The sequence below is a fragment of the Rattus rattus genome, chromosome 9 (genome assembly GCF_011064425.1).
Source record: "Rattus rattus isolate New Zealand chromosome 9, Rrattus_CSIRO_v1, whole genome shotgun sequence".
NCBI classification, from domain to species: Eukaryota; Metazoa; Chordata; class Mammalia; order Rodentia; family Muridae; genus Rattus; species Rattus rattus.
The window spans coordinates 35961821-35978786 of NC_046162.1; the positions used below are offsets into that span (position 1 = coordinate 35961821).

At 48.0% G+C, this 16966-nt stretch overlaps 1 protein-coding gene across 1 annotated transcript; it reads right to left on the minus strand.

The window, feature by feature from the left end:
- Positions 1–10756: 10756 nt before the first annotated feature.
- Sowaha (sosondowah ankyrin repeat domain family member A) lies at positions 10757–13311 on the minus strand. The gene has a single exon (XM_032913318.1). The coding sequence runs from the start codon at positions 12871–12873 to the stop codon at positions 11215–11217; it is 1659 nt and encodes a 552-aa protein (XP_032769209.1). The 5' UTR covers positions 12874–13311; the 3' UTR covers positions 10757–11214.
- Between the last annotated feature and the right edge of the window lie 3655 nt (positions 13312–16966).

Here is a 16966-nt window from a genome sequence, read left to right on the forward strand (position 1 = left end):
AATGAGTGTCGCATTTTATGTTCTAATAAATTCTCTAAGAAGGGCAGGCATTGCTCGCACTCAACAAGGGAAAGTGGAGAGTGGGGGCGGGGGGATCTCCTTGGCAAATGCCAGCAGCAGTCCAGGATGACCAGAATGGAAGAGGGCATTGGCAGAGTCTGGCCCAGCAATGTCTGGGGAGACTGGAGAACCAAGTTTGAAAGCAGGAGGGGCCGAGGAGCACGCCACTGCCCCGCACCCCCCCCCCCAGCAATTGCTAACTGCGTCACCACCACAAAAGCTGAGGTCTTCAGCCAGTGAGATGTCTTAGCTGTCAAAAGGATTTGCTGTGCAAGTCTGATAACCTGAGTTCAAACCCCCTGATTCCACAGAAGAACAAAACCAACTCCCAGAAGTTGTCTTTTGACCCAACACCAATGCTATAGCATCCACATACCCATGGGCAAACTCATGGTTTTGTCTAACCATCACAACCGACTCTGCTTCCCATCCCCCATCCCTCACCCCCCCCCAAAAAAAAGTCCACTGAGTTTACAGTCTGTTATCAAAGCACTTGCCAGGTGGAGATGAGAGGTTTTTCTTTCTTTTTTATTTTATTTTATTTTTTATTAACTTGAGTATTTCTTATTTACATTTCGAATGTTATTCCCTTTCACGGTTTCTGGGCAAACATCCCCTAATCCCTCCCCTCCCTTCTTTATGGATGTTCCCTCCCCACCCTCCCCCATTGCCGCCCTCCCCCAACAATCACGTTCACTGGGGTTCAGTCTTAGCTGGGGGTTTTTCTTTTCTTTTCTTTTCTTTTTTTTGATTCTTTTTTTTTTCGTGGGGACCGAACCCGAACCCAGGGCCTTGCGCTTCCTAGGCAAGCGCTCTACCACTGAGCTAAATCCTCAACCCCTAGGTTTTTCTTAAGAACCATGAGTTACGACCAACCTAGAGACTTTTTGTAAATGCCCCCACACACACACAATATACACCTCAAAACACAAAATTGAGCTTATCCAGCTGTTGGTCAGAGACCAGTTCTGAATAAGCCAGACAAGAAGGGAACAGAGGGAGGAAGTTGAAGATGAGGCCCGAAGCCCCAGAAAGGCAGCTAGGACTTGTACTGTGTTTAGAAAAGGCGACCCTGGGGTGGTATGTGATGGTCCAAAACACAGGACAAACCCCTGTGTGTGTGGTGCAGCAGCCCCACGTACAGACGACCAGCTTTGCAAATTAACATGAGACGGGCTTCAGTATCTCAGCTGCAGACATCAGAGATAAAACTATTTTCTCTCAAAGGCTCGGGGTATTTTTGGAACTTGGGCACATTAGAGAGCACGCGAATGTGTATTTAAAGCCAACAGACCTCAAAGTAAGAAATCTCTGCTTCTGGGCTTGTTTTCTGATGTGTATTGTCACTAAGTGCAAATGGCTGGGGGTTGTTAATGGCCGTATTCATACTAAAAGCATCAGTTGCAACAGTCGGGCTATTGAGCACAGAACAATGTTCTCATTGTGAGATTTTATATTTAAAAAAAAAAAAAAAACGCATGAGGCTCCTGCCGGGGCCACGGCGGGTTCTAACATTATGCTTTACTCTTGTTGCTTTGAACCCGTGGGCAGGGTCTGGGCACTAAGGTCTCTTGGAGGAGCCTTCTGCGCGGAAGTTACTGATCTCTGCCGGTTGCCCTACGCAATTCCCATTGCATGCTTCTTTTAGGATATTCTTAGAAACACATCTAACCTTGTCCATTCAGCCAATGGAAAGTGTGTATTTCAGAGCACCTCTAGCTTATGGGTGGGGATAGGGACGAGTGCCATCTTCTGGCTAGAACAAACCTTGGTTCTGCGCCAGGTTTTTCCGAACGGAGGATAATGAGATTTCTGTGCTCAACCTGACCGTTTTCGAGAACCCCCAATTCCAGAGCTGATCCTGGTGTCCGGCCTGGTCTTGTCTCCTTTTTGCCTCAGTTTTTATCCTGCCCAATCGGTGGTCTTTTTTGAAGGCACTTGGGAATTCACAGCAGAGGTTCTGTGTGGGCGTCCCAGACTTCAAGATTTTGGAGGTACCTGAAATCTGATGCGTTGGCCCTGCGGTCCATCGCCAGCAGATGGCACTGTTCCCTTACCGTGGACGCTTCCACCTACACTGGCCATCGACAGTCTGGGAAACGCACAAGCGCCAGGGTAGCCATCAGAACTTGGCTTGTCTCTGATGGACAGTGTCCCTGTTGGTTTTGAAAGCTGAAGCTGAGCCTTTTGCTTCTGTCGGAAAGAAATTCGGGCTAGCTAAGAAGGAAAAGGCTAGCTTGCCTTTCACTACCCCCAGGCCTACGTTGGAAAATTGTTGACTAAATGAGATGTGCCGAGGAGGGAAGCTGGGGATGTGGGCGCAGAACATCCATCCAGGAATGTATCTGCCCGCCGCCTCCGCAGCTTGAGCAGTGATTCGATGTTGCTCTCGCCCTCGGCTGCTGGAGGCGGCGCCCTGGGCCTTGCTGGATGTTTGGCTTGGGCTGTTGTTGCTGGGCAACAGGCATCACCGCGGCCTCCCGCTCATTCCGCCCCCGCTTGTTCCTCCTCCTCCTAAGAATTTAATTGGTGTTCTTTTTACTGTAAATTGGAAATGGAATGGGGAAGCTGTGTTCTTCGGCACCCCAAGCTGTCGAGAACATTCTGCTCGTTACAAAAACGTACCTCAACCAGTAACTAGCAGAAACTCTGGGTCCTCACTGATACTGATGGAGGCGCTGGCCATTCAGATGGCAGAGGCTCCCAGGGAAGGTTAGGGCAAATGCGTTGTACCCAAGAGGTGAATGGTGGGACGGAAAGGAGAGGAGTCCACTCGCTGTGAAGAAATCTTCCCAAGGATTTCCCTAGTGTTACTGTCACAGCCAGGCCACCGCTTAGGGGGCCACTGTTGTTATCTTTGGTACTTAATCACGCTGCATTTCTCACCAAGAGAATTTGTTTTTCCTCCGTGGGAGAGGGATGGATTAAGATATCTTCTCTTAGGGGTTGGGGATTTAGCTCAGTGGTAGAGCCCTTGCCCTAGCCACAAGGCCCTGTTCGGTCCCCAGCTCCAAAAAAAAGAACCAAAAAAAAATCAATCAAGATATCTTCTCTCCCCGCCCCATCCCCATCCCCCTGCTCTCTTTTTTTTTTTCCTCCATCTTTTCCTTCTACTTCCCCTCCTCCCTGGATCCTCTCTCTTTCCTTCAGAAATTCAAGTCCGGAGTGTAGCAGTTACCCACAGCAAGGCTAGTTCCTGAAGACCAAAGGCTTCCTGGAGAGGAAAAGCAAATCTACGTATGAAACCATTTCTTCTTCCTCTTCCTCTTCCTCTTCCTCTTCTCTTCCTCCTCCTTCCTCTTCCTCCTCTTCTTTTAGATTTATTTATGTTTACTGTTTTGCCTGCATGTATGTCTCTGTGTCGCATGCATGCTTGGTGGTGCCTTTGGAGATGAAAAGAAGGAGGAGCTGGAGCCCCTGAATCTGGAGTTACAGATGGTTGTGAAGAACCATATGGATGCTGGGAACTGAACCCAGGTCCTCTGCAAGAGCAAGCAGTGCTCTTTTTTTTTTTTTTTTCCTTTTTTTTCTTTATTAACTTGGGTTTTTCTTATTTACATTTCGAATGTTTTTCCCTTTCCCGGTTTCCGGGCCAACATCCCCCTAACCCCTTCCCCTTCCCTTCTATATGGGTGTTCCCCTCCCCATCCTCCTCCCATTACCGCCCTCCCCCAATAATCACATTCACTGGGGTTCAGTCTTGCAGGGACCAAGGGCTTCCCCTTCCACTGGTGCTCTTACTAGGCTATTCATTGCTACCTATGAGGTTGGAGCCCAGGGTCAGTCCATGTATAGTCTTTGGGTGTGGCTTAGTCCCTGGAAGCTCTGGTTGGTTGGCATTGTTGTTCACATGGGGTCTAGAGCCCTTTCAAGCTCTTCCAGTCCTTTCTCTGATTCCTTCAACCGGGGTCCCGTTCTCAGTTCAGTGGTTTGCTGCTGGCATTCACCTATGTATTTGCCATATTCTGGCTGTGTCTCTCAGGAGAGATCTACATCCGGTTCCTGTCGGCCTGCACTTCTTTGCTTCATCCATCTTGTCTAATTGGGTGGCTGTATATGTATGGGCCACATGTGGGGCAGGCTCTGAATGGGTGTTCCTTCTGCCTCTGTTTTAATCTTTGCCTCTCTATTCCCTGCCAAGGGTATTCTTGTTCCCCTTTTAAAGAAGGAGTGAAGCATTCACATTTTGATCATCCGTCTTGAGTTTCATGTGTTCTGTGCATCTAGGGTAATTCAAGCATTTGGGCTAATAGCCACTTATCAATGAGTGCATACCATGTGTGTTTTTCTGTGATTGTGTTACCTCACTCAGGATGATATTTTCCAGTTCCTCCATTTGCCTATGAATTTCATAAAGTCATTGTTTTTTTTTTTTTTGTTTTTTTTTTTTTTTTAATTGGGGTGCCTCACTCAGGATTATAGTTTTTGGTTGTTTCCTTTATTCTAGCTAAATCCCCAGCCCCAAGTCATTGTTTTTGATAGCTGAGTAATATTCTATTGTGTAGATGTACCACATTTTCTGTATCCATTGCTCTGTTGAAGGGCATCTGGGTTCTTTCCAGCTTCTGGCTATTATAAATAAGGCTGCTATGAACACAGTGGAGCATGTGTCTTTGTTATATGTTGGGGAATCTTTGGGGTATATGCCCAAGAGAGGTATAGCTGGGTCCTCAGGTAGTTCAATGTCCAATTTTCTGAGGAACCTCCAGACTGATTTCCAGAATGGTTGTACCAGTCTGCAATCCCACCAACAATGGAGGAGTGTTCCTCTTTCTCCACATCCTCGCCAGCATTTGCAAGCAGTGCTCTTAACCCCTGATCTGCCTCTCCAGCCCCTGAGAGCATATTTGTAAAGATTGACAGGTACTCTCAGCTCATTTGGTGGCAATTTGGATGGGGAAGGTAAGGATAGCAGAGGAATGTGAGTTAGGAAAGACAGTGTTCACTTGGAAGGCAGAATCAGGATATTTGTGAGTTCAAGGCCAGCCTGGTCTACAGAGTGAGTTAAAAAAAAGTATCATCATCACCATCACCATCATCACCATCACCATCACCATCATCACCATTATTGGAGAAAGGGTCTCACTATGTAGCCCTGGCTGGTCTGGAACTTATCACTGTAGACCAGGTTGACCTGGAATTCACAAGAAATACTCTTGCTGGGATTGAAGGCAAGCATTATCATGTCTGCCTTAGACTTAAATATGCATATATGTATGCATCTATTTAAGTATTTAACATACAGAGAGAGAGAGAGACAGAGACAGAGACAGAGATAGAGAGACAGAGAGAGAGAGACAGAGAAAGTGCCAGAAAAGGAGACCAGGGGAACACATATCTGAAATAGCAAGATTAGAACAAGAATGAGAGGCAAGGAGAGGAAAGCCCATGAGCTGGAGAAGTTTAGGGTAAGAGGCAGGGTGAGAAGGGCCAGGATCACTGACTCTGTAATGGGCACTTGTCATTCTGAGGGAGCCTGGAGGCCATCATCTATGCTAGTACGACAATAGGCACCACAGATAGTCATTCGTCCTTTCTACCAGTGATAAGTGGCTCCTTCGGTAGTTCCTGAGGAGTGCTTGCTTTTGTCTAATTGACAGAATTTGGACCTGACAATGAGACTCTGTCTAAAAAAACAAAACAAAAAACAAAAAAAAATTATTTTGTGTGTATGGCTGCTTTGCCTGCATGTATGTGCCTGGTACTACCTGGTGCCTGCAGAATCCAGAAGAAGGTGTCAGATCCCCTGGAACTGGAGTCACAGATGGAATGGCACCGGAAGCTGCTGTATCAGTGCTGGGACTAGGACTCAGGTCATCTAGAGAAGCAGTCCGTGTTCTTACCTGCTGAGCCACTGTTCCAGCCCTGCTGATTCTATTTTAATTTCTACCATACAAACATGGGTTAATCTCCCTTTACTGGGAAATCACTTTCCCTAATAGAATGAAGTGTATTTGTTTGCAAAGACAAATGTGGTTTAAAAAAATGATGTAAAGCAAACCTGGAAAGGACTCACCATTGCTGCCCCACCCTCACCCCATCCCCCGCCACCCACCTTACCACTCAGGTTGCAGATTTCCAAGAGTCCTAACTCCTGGTGCCGCTCCTCCTCCCACAGTCTGCAGGATGGGAACTGGCGGTCCTACATCCCACAGAGGAAGGGGATGGAGTGTGGAGGACAGCCCAGAGTCACTGTTTTAGTTCCTGTCCATTGATAAGAGCGATGTAAGGGAGTAAGGCTTTAACCAGACTGGCAGTTCCAGGGCGAGTTCATCTGGGCAGAGAATTCAAGGCCACTGGAGGTTGGAGCAGCTGCTGATCACACCGCATCCAGACAGGAAGCAGAGAGAGGTGAATGCGAGCGTGATGATGATGTTCAGATTCCTTTCTCTGTTTTACACAGTCCAGGATTCCCTGCCCAGGGTGTGGTCCCATCCAAGATCAAGTGACATAAACAAGATAATTCCAGAGGCCTGTCTCTCTAGGTGATTCACACTGAGGTTGCCAGCACGAACCCTCACAGTCAATAAATGGGTTCAGGGATGATGCGAGGCTGCTCTGTCACTTACGAGACTCGACCTTCACAGCCTTGTAGCTTCCTGACTAAAATTCTAGACATTCGTGAGCCAGGGACATGGTTCAGTACTTAAGAGCAAGCACGAAGACCAGAGTTCGGTCCCCAAACCAATGTGAATGCCAGATGGGCATGGTGGCCCACCTGTAAGTCTAGCCTCAGAAGGCAGAGACCGGGGATCCCTAGAGCAAGCTGGCTAAGGAGACCAGCTCTATCCATGAATTCTAGGTTGATCGAGAGACCCTGCTTCGCTGCAGAAGGCGGAAGAGCGATCGGGAGTTATCTCAGTCATCAACCTTAAGCCTCCACACTCATTTGCACCCACACGTACCACCCAATATGTGCCTATGCACGTGCACATGCACAAACACACACACAAATGGGACAGGTGAGGAAAGCATCCAGATGCTAAGAGTCTATGCCATACACAGGCGCGTTAATAACATCAGCCTATTGAAACTGTGCCTGGAACATACTTAACAAACACAGGCTACAGATCCATTACCCGTGCCCTGAATCCTCGTTCTTGAATAAATCCCACCTCCATCAGAGGGGATGTAAAACGCTTCAAGTGTGCTGTGGCTATGACTCACACGCATCTACACCAACACTTAACTTGTCTTCTATTAAAAGAACCCATTCTCCTCCTGTGACAGCTTTTACCACTTTAATTGCCTTAACAGTTAATTTTTCTATTACATTTGTTTATTTGTTTACATGTGTCTGAGTATATTTCACGGTGAGTGTGTGTGTGTGTGTGTGTGTGTGTGTACGTTTACTTGTGTGCAGGTGCAAAAGTGTGGGTGCATACACATGTCCACGTTGGGGGGTCTCCCAAGGACAACCTCAGGTGCCTTTCCTCAGATGTTGTCTACTTGGATTTTTTTTTTTTTTTTTTTTGGTTCTTTTTTTCAGAGCTGGGGACCGAACCCAGGTACTTGGATTTTTTTATTTGTTTCTTCTGTGGATTTTTGTTTTGTTTTGTTCGGAGCAGGATTGCTCCGTAGCCTAAGGCTAAGGAGGCTAGACTGGCTGGCTCCAGGGAATGGTCTGTCTCTGCTTCCCCATTACAGAGATTACAAGACTATACCTCCACACCTTGTTCTTTATATCATCATCATCATCATCTTTAATTTATTTATGTGCATGAGTGTTTTGCCTGCATACCACTCCAGTCCTTGGTGCCCAGGGAACTCAGAAAGGACTCCTGACCTCCTGAACTGAAGTTCAGACGTTGGGAGTCACCATGCTCCACCATGCTGAGAGCAAAAGCCAGTCCTCTGGAAGAGCAGCCAGTGCCCTTAACCCCTGACCCACTTCTCCAGCACCACAACAGGTTTGGTTGGTTGTTTTTTTTCGGGTTTTTTTTTTTGTTTTTGTTTTTTTTAAGATTTATTTATTTATTTTATGTACAGCATTCTGCCTGCATATGTGACTGCAGGCCAGAAGAGGGCACCAGATCTCATTACAGATGGTTGTAAGCCACCATGTAGTTGCTGGGAATTGAACTCAGAACCTCTGGAAGAGCAGTCAGTGCTCTTAACCACTGAACCATCTCTCGAGCCCCGGAATTTTTTTTTAAATGTGGACTTTTAGGATCTAATTTAGGTTCATGAGTTTATGAAGCAAGCACTTTACCACCTCAGCTCCCTCTCATGTTCTCTCTCTCTCTCTCTCTCTCTCTCTCTCTCTCTCTCTCTCTCTCTGGCCACCACCTAATGATCTTCTTTTAAGAAAATAAACATAGTCTTAACCTGTAAGGAATCAGCAATGATTCCTAACACCCAAGCTGTGGGGTTACTGATTCCTAACTCTTAGCAAATGACCCGTGTCACTTGGAGGTTTTTAGGGTACTGGGGAAATAGGAAGATTCCTCTGGCTGCTGAAATAGCTCTCCTGAAAGACAAGCTCTCTGATCATCGGTTCTCTCTACTGCTCCTTAGCTGGGATCTTGTCTCTCAAGGCAGGCCACATCTGCCCCTGTTACCTTTGTCACCCCTTCTCAGGCAGGCTTTTCCTTCCCCAGGGAAAACCTCTAATGTTTCATTCCGTCTCCTGGAGCTTCAGCTACACCAAATTGCTGTGATTATTGCCTCTCCACATTTCTTTTCTGCAGAGGCAGAAGATTTAATTTGCATTTTAAAATAATTTATGCAGATTAGCTAGCGTTCCTGGCAGGGGAAGTAGAAAGAGTGGGATCAGGTCTTGCATTAATCCACGGTTCAGAGCTGCAATGCCTGTGCGATTGATGCCATTCCTTTGCAAAGAAACTGAACTCTTCGAAATATAGAATGCCAGAAAGGAGCAGTGGAAGTATAAAGAGGACGTTGCATAGATAAAACAGGAGCAGGATGTAGCTAGTGGGTGGTTTTTTCCAATATGGGAGACACCCTGGATTCACTCTCTTGCTCTGGGGGTTAGGGGGAGGGAGGCAGCATGATGGTCTAGCAGGTAAACACTTGCCTTGCTGGCCTGACAATCTACATTCAATGCTGGATCTCAGGGAAGGAGAGAACCGACTCCTGAAATGTGTCTCTGACCTCAACCTAAGTTCCATAGCACATGAGGACCACACTCCGTCCTCCTCACACAGAACCAGATGTTATTGCTATTGCTATTTTAAAGACTTTGTTTTGGGGTTGGGGATTTAGCTCAGCGGTAGAGCGCTTGCCTAGCAAGCACAAGGCCCAGGGTTCGGTCCCCAGCTCTGGGAAAAAAAAAAAAAAAGACTTTGTTTTATTTGTGTATATGGGTGTGTCTTTGTAGAGGTATGGAGTCCAGAGTTACTGGAGGCTGTGAACTGACTGATGTGAGAACTGGGAGTCAAACTGGGGTCCGTTTCCAGAGTTTTAACATTATATGCTTTTAATCACTGAGCTATCTCTCCAGCCCCAATAATAACACTCCATTAAATAAGGAAAAACAGAAAAGGGCACCCCACACAAGCAGAAATAAAAACAGGAACTATTTCATTGTTTAAATCATTTCATGATTGACTCTTGGGATGCCTTTAATGATTTCAAAGGTCTCCCTGACGAGAACTGGGGAAGGAAGCCCTAGTCCTTGTACCACAAGAACCACTCAGTATGACCAATGACATGCAAACATAATTTTCAAAAACAGTAAGAATCATGATTTGATACAAAAGGTTGACTGGGCAAATAGATTTCACACCTTTAAAGGGGAGGTGCGTTTACAACTCTACTATGCCCACCCGGACCTCTTGGCCCATAAGCCTGCTCCATTCATAGGAGGGAGCAAAGGTGCAGAAGTTAAACTAATCATTCTAGGCCACTGCTCCACATTTGCTACCTCAAATGACTTTTGAAAAACGAATTTCACATACTTATTTGTTCGGAACTTTCATATAAAAAGTAACAATCACTTCCGTTTCTATTAACCAGTTCTTTTTTTGTCTGGTATAATAACTTTTTTGTTTATTTGTTTGACTAGTCATCCATTGCACTGAAAACTACAGAATCAGAATTCACAATTAAATCACAATTTAAAAAAATTAAAATGTCATGCCAAATCAAAGTAGCCACCAGTTAGCACTGGATACAAATACATTCCAGAGTAGTTTAAACTTATTTAGCAAAGTGTCTCTTTCTCTCTCTATGTTAAATCACTTTTACTCTCAAGATGCGATTTTTTTTGTTTGTTCATTTTTTGTTCATTTCGAGTTGTTTTTTTTTTTTCTGGTGGGAGTGGTTGTTTGTTTTGTTTTGAAACAAAGTCTCTCTGTGTAGCCCTGGCTGACCTGGAACTTGTTTTGTAGACCAGGCTGGTCTTGAACTCACAGAGATCTGCCTGTCTCTGCTTTCCAAGTGCTAGGATTGAAGGCCTGGGCTACAAGCCCAATCATACCCTTATGTCTCAATATTTGACATTCACAGTATAATTAGAATTAGTTACATTCATTAAGCTCACAATAGTTATTCCATATTCAAGATTTCAGAGTCTGTACTGCCTACAATGAGGTAGATAAACGAGTGTTGTTGGACTAATTTCGTTTAGACTCAACCATCTCTTTTTAAAAGACAGATTTCCAAAATATTTAGTAAAATACTGAAAATGTCTTACCACTTTGCCTAAAAATGGAAAAAATAGAATTTCAAAAGGTATTATCAAAGTTGCTGTACCTCATTTTAATTTAAAAACAGAATAAAAGCATCAAATTACACAAAGCCACTACAGCTCTTAAAGTTGCCATCTTTGAACATCTAGAGAGCCACCCTCTACTTCTGATTTGGGAATGTGTCCACCCAGAGGCCTCTGGTTAACACCTCTAGGGGCCAGACCAGCTGCTGCCCCTTAACCTTTGACCCTAAACTTCAAGTCTCCTTCCAAGATCAAGCATGACAGCTTGGTTCCTCTTCTGGGGAACAAGAATCCCACCTCTGTAGGCACATCAAATTTCAAACGGAAGGTGGAGGCCCATCTGGTTACAGCAGGGTGCAGTAGATAAAGTTGGAAGAGAGACAGGCTGCAGGTGTTGATTGGCCCTGTCTTGGACAGGCTTAGACGGCATGCCACAGGCTCTGCTAGGTCAACCAAGGCCTTGGTAGCTTCAACGCTATTCAGGTTGGAGGGGGCAGACTTGGCACTAAACCAGCTAAAGGTCCTGGAGTGGGTCGACGAGAGATTTCGGTGAAGGATGGCAGGCCACCACGAATCTTGGTCTTTTTTCGGGGAGCCATGGGCGAGGCACCCAAGAACTTGCTGAAGGAGCTTGATTTCTTTAAGCCACGGGCCAGGTCCTGGAGCATCAAGTCATCAGCCAGGACGCCCAGAAACGCGCTAGTGGTGGAGCCGAGGATGGTGGCGGCCACCTGCACGGGGTGCCGAGACACAAGGCTCCCACCGCCACCACTGGCCGCATCAGGCTCCGTCGTAGATCGCAGGCCAGGGTCACCTAGTAAACGCCTCAGCGCGTAGGAGGAGCCAGGCCGCAGGTACTGGTAGGCTCGCCGGCCGCTGTAGTCGCGGACGTGCACTTGGGCGCCCAGGCGCACCACTAGCAGCACAGCGGCATCCTCGTGGCCGTGCAGAGCCGCCAGGTGCAGCGGCGTGTAGCCACCGTGCGAGCGCGCGTTCACGTCCACGGGCGCGCCCCCACGCCGCGCCACCTCCACCAGCTGTAGAGCCATCTCCCGGTCGCCGCTCTTGGCTGCCCAGTGTAGGGCGGTGAAGCCCGACATGAAGTCGCGCTTGGCAGCCAGGCCACAGTCCCGCAGGAGCAGCCCGTGTAGCTGGTGGCTCCAACGACCGCTGGCCGTGCGCACGAGCCATTCGTGCTCCGTGGGCTCCAGGGGCACCGCGGGTGGCGGTGGCGGCGCGATGGGCACCTCCTCCATGTCCGGACTTAGCAGGCGGGGGCCGGCGCGCGACAGGCGCCTGAGATGCGGGGAGCGGCCAGGTCCCAGGTGAAGTCCCAGACCCGACTCCTCTACCGAGAGCCTCCGCAGAAGCATCGGGGAGCCCCTCGGGCTCGGCTCCTCCGACCGCTGCCGGCGCAGGCCCTGCTCCTCCGCGCGGATCCGCAGCGCCGCGGGGCCAGGGACGACGCAGCGCACCGGCAGCATGCAAGGCTTCTTCGGTGGCACTTGCGCCGTGGGAGGTGCAGGCTCCTGGCCTGGCGACTCTGTGCTCGACAGGACCAGCCCGGAGGGCACGCTGGCGGGTCGGGCTAGCTCGGACGCTACCTCCAAGGACTGAGGTAGCTCTGGATTCTCGGGTTCCCTGGGCTGTGGCTCTGAGTCTGATGGAGCCTCAACCAGGGTGACCCCGGAGGGTGGGGTCTCAGAGGTGTGCTGTATCTCAGATGGTGCGGACCAGTCCTCCTGCCGTTCTCCCAATGGCTGTGGGGAGTGGGGAGCTCCTGGGGCACAGCTGTCCTCCGCTGGGACAGCAGCGCACTCGGCCAGCGCGTCTGGCACCCCAGGGTTGGAGGGGAGTGGGGCCTCGGGTTCTTCCGGCGGCCGGGGCTTCTTTCTCAGCACCACGAACTTGACCCCGTCCAGCTCCTTCACCACGGCCACGTTGTTGACGAACTTCTTGAAGCGGTCCCTACGGGCCGCGCGGCCCCGTGGGTCCCCAGCGTCCAGCAGCGGCTTGAAGCGGCTCAGCAGCTCGGAGTTGCGCACCTGCCCGCCGTGCTCCCGCAGGAAGCCCAGCACCGCCGCCTGGCTCACCCCTGCCGCGGCGGCGGCCGCAGCAGCGGCTGCTGCCAGCGCCATGCTCGGTCCCTGTGACTCTGGGGTCGCCCCAGCCGCCCAGCCCGGCTCACCTAGGGCTCTGATCCCAGAAACTGGACTGCAGTCACGCCCTCGCCGCTGTACTGGGAAGTCTCAGGGCGAAGGGCACCTGGGACTCCTGCCCTCCGCCCGCGCCGGGCCTGGCCCCCAGATTGGGGGGTAGGTTGCTGCTGAGAGGTCCTATCCAATGGGCTTCTGGCTCCATGCCCCTGCGCGGTGCTCGGCTTACAGGTGACAGCTGCCACTGGAGGTGCGGAGGGAATGGGAAAGCGGAACCTCTCTGCACCGCCCCCACCCCAGCCCCGGAATTAAAGGCGCAGCGTCGCTCATCAGCTCCGCTCGCGGTTGCTAGGTGGGTGTGTTCCCTGGGGAGGTTGCAGTGGATGGGCGAGGCGTGGATATTTATTACCTTCAGGACTATTCACCACAAAATAAAAGCAATATTTTACATATCAATGTTCTTGCACTACATATATTGCACCAATACCTCTCCAACTTCAGATGCTTTTCATACAGAAAAAACAAAAAACAAAAAACAAAAAACAAAACCGGACTCACAAAATTCACAAGAACAATTCGCTGTGTGGCATTGAGTGCATGGTACTAGAGGCTCACAGGGGGCTTAGGAAACAATTTTCTCATGATAAGATACTTTTTTAAGGGTTTGGGGATTTAGCTCAGTGGTAGAGCGCTTGCCTAGCAAGCACAAGGCCCTGGGTTCGGTCCCCAGCTCCGAGGGAAAAAAAAAAAAGATACTTTTTAAAATGTGGAGCTCTGTGATCTACATTTTTATCATTCGTTGACTTTCTGTGTCTGTCTGTCTGTCTGTCTGTCTGTCTGTCTCTCTCTCTCTGTGCGTGTGTGTGTGGGGGGGTGGTAGGTCAGAAGATAACTTGAGGCATTGGCTTTCCATCATCATATGGGCTCTGGAGTGCACATTCAGGTCATCTGGTTTGGTGGCAGACACCTTTACTCACTGAACCATTCCAAAAATACCCCCTTTATTTTTGTCTCTATATGCAGTTCAAGTTGGTCTGGAACTTGTGATGTCCCTGCCTCAGTCATGAGTGCTAGGATTATGGGTGTGTACCACCATGCTTGCCCAAAATAACCCATTTAATATAGGATTTCAGGAATAAACCCAGGGAAAAACAAAGAAGGAAAAAAACTCAGCAGAAGCTCCCATTAACATTTTGACATATTTTTCCCCAGTATGTATCCATATGTCTGTTATACTTTAAAATCTAAAAAAAAAAAAAAAAAGCAAAACAGGAACTATATTGAGGTGTTAAGTATGGAACCCAGGGCTTGACAAATGCCAGGCTACACCACCACACCTGCAGCCCATGCTGCTTCTAAAACTTCAGTTATTTCACAAATATTTATTGAGAGCCAGGAGCTTTCAGGCTGTGATACATGTTAGCAGAGATAAACGCTTTGACCTAGCAGAGTTCATTTATCAGGAGGAAGCAGAGGACAGAAAGCTCTGTAATATGTCATGTGAGCTACAACACACACTACAAATACTCCAGCAAACAGAGCGTGTGAAGCTGGACAGGGACAGGTTGGACAGCTGGACAGGGACAGGACTGGACAGTGGTACAGGGCAGGATCCGTTGTGAAGGTGATGGTGAACCAAGGGCTTGGGGTAGGGAGTTATGCAGATGAGAAAGAGCTTCTTCAGAAGAGAAAGCCATGAGGGCAGGGGCGGGGCTGCTTGTTTCATTTTTGTTGTTCATTGTTTCCACCTTTCATTTATGTGGGCCTATGTGGTGGGCACAAGCAGGCGCCATGGTGCAGTATGGAGGTTGGAGACTCCGTCCAGGAGTTCTCCCCTTTCACCGTGTGGATTTCTGAGAAATTCTCTCACACTCAAACTCAAACTCCTGCAGATGCTGTCCTTAAACTTCTGATCATCCTGTCCTCACCTCCTAAATGCTGAGATTATAGACTTTTGATACTGTGTGTGTGTGTGTGTGTGTGCGCGCGCGCGCGCGTGCACGCTGATCTAACTAAAATACATACATTCCCAGGCTAGCCTGGAACCTCACAGTTCTCCTGCCTTACTCTTCTGAGTGCTGGGGCTACAGGTGTGTACCATCAGATTGGGCTTTTTTTTTTTTTTGGTTTTGGTTTTGTCTTTTGTTTGTTCTTGAGACTAGGTCTCTCTATGTAACCCTAACTGACCTAAAACTGTGTAGACCAGGCTAGCCCAAGTTTATAAAGCTCCACCTGCCTCTGCCAATACCTGAGTGCTGGAATTAAAGGCATGTGTCATCAGGCCTGGCTAGCTATGCTGGGCTTTTGAGTAGTGTTGTTGTTGTTGTTTGGACAGGGTTTCTCTGAACAGCCCTGGTTGTCCTGAAACTCTCTCTATAGACCAGGATAGACTGGAACGGAGAGGTCTGCCTGCCTCTGCCCCCCAAGTACTGGGATTAAAGGCAGGACCATCCTGTGTGGCTAGTATCTTTCCTTTTTAATTTTTAAAACTTTCATTTAATTTTCTGTGTTTTGTCTGTGTGCTACATGTATGTCCTGTGCCAACAGAGGCCAGAAGAGGGCATCAGATCCCCAGAAGCTGGAGTCGTGAAAAGTTATGAGCTGCCCCATGGTAGCTGGGAACTGAACTTAGGTCCTCAGGAAGGTCCGCAAATGTTCTCAACCATTGGGCCTTTGTTCCAGCCCCATTATCTCCTTATTCTACATTATCAATATTTTTCCAGTTGTCATCTGTCTTTTAATTTTGTTTTCTGAAGACACTCATTTTAGACAACTGGTTTTCTTTGTAAGTGTTGCGTCTTTTCACTGAAAGTTATAAATGTAAAACAAGAAGATATCACTGCACCGAAGAAATAAATAGTTCAGTGGTTAAGAGCACGGACTGCTCTTCCAGAGGTCCTGAGTTCAATTCCCAGCAACCACATGGTGGTTCACAGACAACTATAGTGAGATTTGGTGCCCCCTTCTGGTGTGCAGACATACATGCAAGCGGAACATTGTATACTTAATAAATAAACCTTTAAAAAAGAAAATAAATTCAACTACGTGGTGGCTCACAACCATCTGTAATGGGATCTGATGCCTTCTTCTAGTGTGTCTGAAGACAGTGACAGTGTGCTCACATACATAAAAAAATAAATAAATCTTTTTTAAAAATTAAAAAAACAAAAGCGCTCTTTGCTCTTCTCTGCTCTCGTGTCCTCTTCCCCTTTGTCCCTTCTCTCCCCACTCCCCTCCCCCCTTCCCTCCTCATGCTCATGGCCGGCCTTTACTTCTCCCCTCTTCTACTCTTCTTCTCTCATTAAACCTTTCCATGTGGGAAAAAGAAAGAAAATAAATTAATTTTAAAAAGAGGAAGTATCTCTACCATGTAAAAGAACGTTTAGGACCGAGGTCTCCTGTATTGTCAATCAACATAAAGAGTGAAACCGACATACATGAGAGAACATTTTGTGTATTTCAACATATTCATTGATTTTCTCTGTTTTGTTTGTACATATGTGTGAGTGCAGGCACCTCCATGCCTCCGCATGTGTGTGGAAGTCAGGGGACAAGTCTCAGGAGACAGGAATCCTCCTGGGGGAAACTCTCAGAAACCAGTTCCTCCTGCCACTGTGTGAGTTCAGGGCACTGAAGTCTCAGAAGTTACTGGCTGCTTTTTCAAAGGACCCATGTTTGACTCCTAATACCCACATGGTGACCCAGAACCATCTGTAGTTCCAGGCCCAGGGAGTCCAATGCTCTCTTCTTATCTTTGTGGGCTTGTTGGCAAGCACTTTTATCCGCTGGGCCATCTTGCTAGTCCATATTACTTTTTCTTAAAATCTACCCCAAGACACACCCTAATAAAACCTGCCTTGCCTTCCTCAAACCATGACACTGCCTTTGTCTACAGCTGACTCCAGAAGCATCCACTGCCGAGTTTGGGGTGTAGGCCGTGAGCCAGGGCCCCCATGAAGAAGATATAACCAGCCTTTGAGGAAGGAGCTCACCGCTCAGTGTATCAGAGAAAAGCTGCCAAGCAATTCTGCTATCTCGCACAGAAAATGGACTCTCCGGGTGCTTGCCAGAAGGG